Source organism: Formica exsecta, unplaced genomic scaffold, assembly GCF_003651465.1.
Source record: "Formica exsecta isolate Colony F162 unplaced genomic scaffold, ASM365146v1 scaffold175, whole genome shotgun sequence".
Classification (NCBI taxonomy): Eukaryota; Metazoa; Arthropoda; class Insecta; order Hymenoptera; family Formicidae; genus Formica; species Formica exsecta.
In genome coordinates this window covers 820925-829162 of record NW_021849067.1, presented here as the reverse complement: position 1 = coordinate 829162, position 8238 = coordinate 820925, and the positions used below count along the sequence as shown (strand labels likewise).

Sequence of the window (8238 nt, the reverse complement as noted above, 5' to 3'; positions counted from 1 at the left end):
AGCAGAAAAGCAGAGGCCAATCAGAACTCGCGCTAAAAAAGCAGAATGTACTACTTATTTTCAGCGCGAGTTCTGATTGGCTTCTGCTTTTCTAGCGCGAGTTCTGATTGGCTTCTGCTTTTCTGCTTTCTGCTTTTCTGCCAAGGTGTGAATCCGGCCTAAGAATACTAATAGAAAGTTATGTAAACGGAGCTTTAGGTACTTGACAATTTCAAGCACAAGCATATCAATCTATAATTCTAGATATAGTCTATGATTCTGCTTCGATATATATATATATATATATATATATATTGAATAGGTTTTTCTCTCCATGGAGATGAAATAATTGCAAATAAATTGACAAAAAGAATTCATGTATGCGCAAAGTATAAATATATAAACAATATATTCTGCTTCAAAGAATCCGAAAAGATAGCGAGCGTGTTACCGTAAAAATGGACGAAGCTAAATTTCTAAAAAGGTGAGGAACCACCGGTTTTGCATCTGTCAAATGATGTCGGTCATCTGTCGTACATTTAATTTTACGGTTCTGCATTTTGATATATGTTTAAAATATTTAGTATATAAATTTTGGGAAAATTTCTCGTGTCTTACGAATACAAATGTGAGTGTAGCAAGTTGATATATTTTTTACATTTATATTTAGAAAAGTAAGATCTGGAACGTTAGATGTTCACCCGACGGAAAAAGCTTTGGTTGTAAATTATGATGTTGAGGCACTGATATTAGGGGAACTGGGAGATCCTATGCTTGGTGATCGTAAGGTATGTTTCTTTATGAAAAAAGAAGGAAATAATTATTTTGTATGAATCTTAAGCTATTGTAGTATCATTTTCATGTATAGGAATGTCAAAAGATAATCAGACTAAAAAGCTTAAACGCGGATACAAACGTCTCTCTCTTGGCGAAAGAAGTGATGGAGAAGTGTTCATTGATTCATGAGTCCAAGCTACGTGAGGTTGAACAATTAATTTATTATTTACAAAATCGTCGGACAAACGATACCAATACAGGTAATATAGCATATTCTTTATGCTTGTATAATATTTGTAAAAATTTATTTAAAACTTTTAAAACTTTTATAGGCAGTGATAACAATTCTCACCCTCCAAGACCAGCATCATCAAATTCAATAATTACAGAAAATAGTGAAGTTGAACGTGCAATTATTAGTAATGTTGACAGTTATATTGAATTATTATATGAGGAAATACCAGGCAAGATTAAAGGTTCATCGTTAATTTTACAATTAGCAAGGATCCCTGATAATCTCTTGGAATTGACAAAAAATGGTATAATTTTTGTGTATATATATATATATGATTGGCGGCGAGATATTGTCGACGATAACATATAATATTCATTGCAATTTTGTGCTATAATTATTGTATATTTGTAATTATTCATAAAATTACAATTACAAAAAAATTACAAAAAAAACAAAATAATAAAATTACAAATATACAATAATTATAGCACAAAATTGCAATGAATATTATATGTTATTGTCGACAATATCTCATTTATTATGACAATAATTGTAATGGGACATTTTTTTTTCTTTGTTATAGAATCATTATTAAGTGCATTAGCTCGAGTTTTAAGAGAAGATTGGCGGCGCAGCATAGAACTATCCACAAATATTATTTACATTTTCTTTTGCTTTTCAACATATAGCCAGTTTCATAACATTGTGCTTGAATATAGAGTGAGTCGAAAATACTTGATATATCTTAAAAAATCAAGTATTCTAGTTGCAAAATATATTTCTTATGTTTCTATTTTTGTAGATCGGTTCTCTTTGTATGGATATAATTGATTTTGAATTACGTCGCTACGATCAGTGGAAGGAGGATATGGAAAAACGTCGGAAACAGTTTGAGAACACTACTGGTTTAACATTTTTTCCAATGGGAAATAATGACAACTGTGATAGGAAAATTAAGATCATTGATGATATTTGGAATATGGAGGGTCCGTTAGATTATGAAGTTAAGAAACGGTCTGCAGATGTGTCCATAGCTGTATCTGAAAGTGATATTAAAAAGTTAAAAGAAGAACTTGAGAAAAGTCGCAAAAAATTTAAAAGTTTAACTAAGAAGCAAGAACAACTGCTGCGAGTTGCATTTTATCTACTCTTAAATATTGCTGAGAATGCTATGGAAGTGGAAAGAAAGATGCGTAAAAAGAATGTTATTGGAATGTTGATTAAAACGTTAGACAGAACAAATACTGATTTACTGATATTGGTTGTTACATTTTTGAAGAAATTATCTATCTTTCGGGAAAACAAAGATCTTATGGTAACATCAAATATTTCATATAAATATAGTATTGACATTATGCATATATGTAAATAATATAGATATACATATTAATATATATTTACAGGCAGACGAAAATATTATAGACAAATTACCAAGACTTTTACAAAATAATAACATTGATCTTGTATTAAGCACTTTAAAACTGTTATTTAATCTTTCTTTCGACATTAAACTCAGAGCAAGAATGATTAGAGTTGGTATGTTACCAAAATGGATAAAGTTGCTTGGTCAAGGTAGGAATTATATTTATAAAAATCTGAAAATAATTATAGTCTTCTTTACATGAAAGCTCTAAATTCTTTATAAATAAAATAAAAATTGTATACAATATAATATTGTGTCATGTTCACAGCTGATATAAAAAGTAAGAGCACAATTCTGGGATTGCTCTATCATGCCAGTATGGATGACAAAGTAAAAACAATGTTTACAAATACGGATTGCATTCCAATGGTATATATGTACAGTCTATGAAATTTTTATACATACAAATTTAGGGAATTCCAAAAATTCCCTATCATTTTATATATAACGTGTATATATTATTTGTTTAGATAACAAACATGATATTAAATTCCGACGACGAACATATAAGATCTGAATTAATAGCACTTGGTATAAACTTAGCTATTAACAATAAGAATGCGCAACTAATGGTGGAAAATAACCGTTTGCAAGATCTTATAAAAATTGCATTCAGAAATCAAGATGCTCTTATAATGAAGATGATTAGAAATATTTCTCAACACGATTCGACGAAAGAAAATTTTGTCGTGAGTTGAAGCTTTAACATTGAGATTAATACAACAGTATATCAGTCATCTTTTAATTCGATATTTATTCATATACATTTAGGAATTCGTGGGTGACTTTGCTATGGCTTTGACTCAGTCCGATTCTCAAGATTTTGTACTAGAAGTAATTGGTGTATTAGGCAACTTAGAATTGCCTGATTTAGATTATTCTCAAGTCATTCAACGTTGTAATCTCATACCATGGATACGCAATAATTTAGTTCCAGGTATAACTTCTCATCCTTTCTCTCTCTTTCTCTCTCTCTCTCTCTCTCTCTCCCCTCCCTTCCTCCCCTCCCCCTTCCCCACTCCCCCCTCTCTCTCTAGCCCATATTATTTTTTTCGTGCTTGATATCAAAATAGAATTGAAATGTACTGAAATTTATTCCAGCTTATTCTATTTTCTTTATATTCATAGGTAAGGCTCAAGATGATTTAGTTCTTGAAGTTGTCATATTTTTGGGCACTGCAGCTTACGATGAAGATTGTGCTCGTTTGTTGTGTAAGGCTGATATACTTCTCTCTCTCATCGAGCTTCTTAAAGGTATGTATTCAAGTGGTAGTACATGTAAAAAAAGATATATGGATTTATACACAAGAGAAGCATATTATCTTTTTCGTGTATAATATTACAGCCAAGCAAGAAGACGATGAAATGGTTTTGCAAATAATTTACGTTTTTTATCAAATTGCAAAACACGATTCAACGCGAGATTATTTGATTCGCGAAACTGGTAATGGTAATAATCAATTTCCTTAATTGTTGAGCCTTGTTAAAGATGTATAGAGTAACACAATATCTTGTGAATATTTTTAAACGGTCTCTGTATGAATTTATAAGATGGTGATTGCATTTGCAGAAGCTCCTGGATATTTGATTGATCTAATGCATGACAAAAATCCTGCAATCAGAAAAGTCTGTGATACATGTTTAGATGTCATTGCTGTAAGTAATTTAGGGAAAATATCTTTTATGTGCAAATCTCTTTCCTTGTTTTTATAAGTCTGTAAACAACATTTTAAATAATATTTTGTGAAATAAACTATTGGAGTTGCGTTTCGTATAAAGTCTCGATTTTTCGTATTCTAGTTGTGCGACAAGAATTGGGCGGCACGCATAAAAGTGGAAAAGTTCCGGTCGCACAATCAGCAATGGCTGGAAATGGTTGAATCTATAGGATCAGATTCGACCAATCATTTGTTAACGGATGACGACGATAGTCTATCTCCATTTATTAGTGGTGACCTACTAAAACATACTATACTGTTTCCCTCTGGTAATATTTATTATTTTCTTTTTTTTTTCACAAAATTATATATATCATTATTTATCACACATTCTTATAATAGATTGTCGTGTTTACATAGGTAATGCAGCATCATTTAATGTGGATGATGGATTTTCAATTATGAAAAATTCATCGGAATCATCTGAAAATCCTAGTCGGCCTGTCAGTAGGTATGCCTCGAATGATGCGAATATATTTGATATTTTGGTGCACTATTAATCCAAATATAATTGTAATACTGTTCGATGGAAATTAATTACATATATTATAGGTATCGAGATCTCGATGACTTAGGCGAACTCGTGGCTCGTTCTAAATCTCGCATGTCCATTGGTTCAGGTATAGAGGATTTATATTACAATTCTAGAGTGAAATTCAATGATACAGATAGTTCCCACGTATTAATATAAAGATTAATTCCAATGATCTGATGTAGATATGTGACTTTACTTTGAAAGATATCTAGAACATTTTACATTATCTGAACATCATATGTTTGATGTAAAAAGACAAAAAAAAAAAAAAAAATATTTGCTATACTATTTATACTGGTTTGAATTAAAAAAAAAAAAAAAAAAAAAAAAAATATTTGCTATACTATTTATGAAAACATGCCTGCTCGAACCAAAGATTTTATTATACATATAATAGACTGCTTTGATCTCATAGTCAAGTGTATCTTAGTATCTTTTATTTTTTTATATATTGATTTATTTATAAGCATCAAAGCGCTTTATACTGATGCATAGTACGCTATTATGTTGCAAAATAATTAATAGGACATTAAGTCTATATTCTTTTATCTTGTAATAGGCTTCAGACAGTCAGTATAGTATAAATGTATATGTGGTTAAATGTAAAATTAGTATTTACAATAATTTTAATCTCATGTAGTATTTATATATTGTTAATATCAATTAATAAGAAGACAAGCGGTGTATGAAAATATCGAATGTTATAGAATAAAATAATAGAATTATATTGACTTTTTTTATTATTTTTTTATTCATTACATAGGACGGATTGTGCAATAAATTACATAGATACATATATAATTTCATAAATATATATATCTAAAATTACTTTCTCTAAAGACAAGTACTTATTCTATATTTGTCTTTATCATTTTTCATCGCACCTCTTGTCCCTTTGTGTTATCAACTTATCATGTTTATTAATATATAACATAGTATTTTATTATATATTAATAAAAATGCATGACTTGTAGCTACTCAACTCTATCTCTTCTTCGTGATAAAATAAATTACGATACAAATTTCGAATTTTGTCAATTAGCAATTTATTTAAAAAAATAATCTTATAATCCACAATGCTCTCTATTCTTATTAAAATTATCAAATATAAATTATTTATTTAAGATCTATTGACTTGTTCTGGGCTTATTATTAGAGCTGAGACTTTTTCGTATAATGGATTCACCTGTAGGTCGAAATATGATAGTGTAACTATTGTCTCCATCAGTGAAAAACATATGCTCTTTTAAATCCCAGCTGATAGGGCTGTCTGCAAATCCTTGTATGTCTAAACTAACCCATGGTAAAGTTTTTCGTAATAATACATATTCTTTCAATATATTATAGATCTCGTGCAACTTCTTTCGTGTAAAGAACCCTGTGCATTGCAAATGCTGTACTTGTCCAATATCTATAGAAAGTGGAGGGCACTCATATGTGTTTACATAGTTATCCATTTTTCCGTTAGATCTAAGAAAAATATTGTAGCTGTATCATTATCATATTTCTTCAGCATTCTCTTATTAATCATATATGAAGAATTATTATTTTGAAGTACAAATTACAACGTACAGATCACCACCAATGCTAAAGACTCCAAGCCATTCAAAAAATGTATCCAAATTGCATCCTTCTTGAAGAGTGGGTATTACTATTGAATATTTAGCCCTTTGAAAACATGTCTGACGACAGAGACAAACATCATAATTGTGCGTGTAGAACCATGCTGCTATCGACGATGGGCATAAATCAATCCCTAAAATATTTAAATGGTAGTCGGAGAAAGATACATGTATGAATACTATAACATTGCTTGTATATTATAAGAGAAAGGAGAAGTATACATACTTGGTGGATCCCACAATACTACAACATCAAAACTCTGTTTGAGTCGTTCTAATGCTATTCGAGTACTTTCATAGTTCTTGTTACCAGGAACAAAATTTTCATTTTTCAGATTAATTGTTACTACTGATAATGTGTATGTATTTTCACCGGTAAAAAAATGTATGCAAATATATAAAAAATGTATATAAAATATATAGATAAATATATAGATAAAATATCATAAATATTACCATGTAATTTTAAGATTTAATTCATTGCTATTTTCCTTCTACGCTTACCATAACGTATATGAGGTTTACGATCAAAGGAAGATGCTTTTCCTTCTAAACCAAGCGCTTGATAGTCTTCAGTTACTAAAGAAAGTAGCAAGTATCCAGTTGGAGTTATACAAATAGAATTTTGCAAATCTATTTTATTTTCTATCGTCAAAAGGCTGACCTCTCCTAAAATTTGAAATGTAGATATTAGTAACAATATAAATATAGAATTAAGGGAATAAATTTTAATTCAATGTTAACTCAAAAAAAGAAAAATTATCATTCTCTAAAGACGAGTTTAGAGATGAGAAATAGTTACTTTATTTCAAAATATAATAATACTATAATTGTAATTATAAAATGCAATTGCATAAGGACAAAATCAATAATAAGCATAACATGTTTACCTTTCTTAATAAAAGCTTCAATAAATTCTGCATTTAGAAGATCGCAGGCACGCAGCGCATTTATCCGATAATAATCTGTGTCCTCGGATAAACAATTCCGTAAAGTATCGGGAACGGTAACGGTGTCGGGAAGCACCACAGATATCTCAACAATATAGAAAACGCAAATAGTATCAATATTGAAAATTTAAAAACTGAATTTTATAAAACAATAATTTATAAACTTACCGAATGATTGAAATAATGAGTGCCCATCACTGAAGGTATGTCTGTTTTTGTAAAATCTCTCTTATCCACGGATACATAGTGTCGCGGTGGTTTGAAATCATATGTCTCCGGGCAGAGCATATCGACACAGTGCTAATGTTATATGATAACGTTTTTCTTCTTCTATTCTATTCTATATGAATCCTAGCAGGATGTAGAGTACCATGGTTTCAAGTTTTAAATAGTGTAGTTCACATCTTAGAATGTTCTAAGGTTCACATGCGACAAAAAAATGCCTTCATTTCCGGGCTCTGCATTTCCGAGTCTTCTTCTTCTTTGTTTGTATGGCTCCGCGTTAGGTCATTTCCGAGTCGAATATATTATTGTGCTTATGTTAGATATTTCCGCATTATATATATATATATATATATATATATATATATATAACGATAGCTGCGATCGGGAAGACGCTAGAGATGCTTCGAAGCATTGCTTTAACCAATCAGAATAAAGAAATTTTTATTCTTTTTGTCCTGATTGGTCAATCAAATGTTTCGAAGCATTTGTAGCGTTTTCCCGACCACAGGGCTGCGTTCGAGCATCACCGAGCGTCGTTCTATCTTTGTTATTTACTGAAAGTTGAATAAAGATAGAACGATGCTCGTGTGCACACGGATGATGTTCTCGAACGCGGCTCAGCCTATATTAATCGGTTTATATAGTTATGGGTCAGTTGATTCGTCCAATGTCCAATCTAACCCTTAGAACATATATAAATGGAAGGGGACTGCCTTTGTTTCCCGATAGAAAAACATGTCGGAAGGAAGTAAGAAAGAAAATCATAGTTGCCTC

The 8238-nt window shown here is 30.5% G+C and overlaps 2 protein-coding genes across 5 annotated transcripts; one reads left to right on the top strand and one right to left on the bottom strand.

The window, feature by feature from the left end:
* The first annotated feature begins 276 nt into the window (after window positions 1–276).
* Window positions 277–4947, top strand: LOC115233452 (kinesin-associated protein 3). Of its 4 annotated transcripts, none has more exons than XM_029803886.1 (16): window positions 277–463; window positions 650–767; window positions 848–1016; window positions 1089–1295; window positions 1575–1711; window positions 1794–2306; window positions 2395–2563; window positions 2683–2783; window positions 2885–3103; window positions 3186–3351; window positions 3543–3668; window positions 3760–3858; window positions 3985–4070; window positions 4215–4401; window positions 4493–4583; window positions 4685–4947. In XM_029803886.1, exons 1-16 carry the CDS (start codon window positions 438–440, stop codon window positions 4821–4823), a joined length of 2553 nt encoding a protein of 850 aa, XP_029659746.1. In that variant the 5' UTR covers window positions 277–437; the 3' UTR covers window positions 4824–4947. The 4 variants fall into 4 exon arrangements, with proteins under 4 accessions (XP_029659746.1, XP_029659745.1, XP_029659747.1 ...); XM_029803885.1 differs by having other exon boundaries at window positions 3760–3864; XM_029803887.1 differs by lacking the exon at window positions 3760–3858.
* A 25-nt stretch (window positions 4948–4972) lies between these two features.
* Window positions 4973–7822, bottom strand: LOC115233453 (ribonuclease P protein subunit p40-like). The gene is made up of 6 exons (XM_029803888.1): window positions 7408–7822; window positions 7180–7324; window positions 6794–6958; window positions 6516–6638; window positions 6240–6423; window positions 4973–6137 (listed from the first exon to the last, which is right to left on the bottom strand). The coding sequence occupies exons 1-6, from the start codon at window positions 7525–7527 to the stop codon at window positions 5795–5797; spliced, it is 1080 nt and encodes a 359-aa protein (XP_029659748.1). The 5' UTR covers window positions 7528–7822; the 3' UTR covers window positions 4973–5794.
* Between the last annotated feature and the right edge of the window lie 416 nt (window positions 7823–8238).

Excerpts from the sequence above, each read along its gene's own strand:
- LOC115233452 (XM_029803884.1), top strand. The coding sequence starts at position 438 with ATGGACGAAGCTAAATTTCTAAAAAG. Across the intron at positions 464-649 it reads GAAGCTAAATTTCTAAAAAG|AAAAGTAAGATCTGGAACGT; the intron begins GTGAGGAACCAC and ends ATTTATATTTAG. Across the intron at positions 768-847 it reads CTATGCTTGGTGATCGTAAG|GAATGTCAAAAGATAATCAG; the intron begins GTATGTTTCTTT and ends TTTCATGTATAG.
- LOC115233453 (XM_029803888.1), bottom strand. The coding sequence starts at position 7,527 with ATGCTCTGCCCGGAGACATATGATTTCAAACCACCGCGACACTATGTA. Across the intron at positions 7,325-7,407 it reads CTCATTATTTCAATCATTCG|ATATCTGTGGTGCTTCCCGA; the intron begins GTAAGTTTATAA and ends TATATTGTTGAG. Across the intron at positions 6,959-7,179 it reads TGAAGCTTTTATTAAGAAAG|GAGAGGTCAGCCTTTTGACG; the intron begins GTAAACATGTTA and ends TTCAAATTTTAG.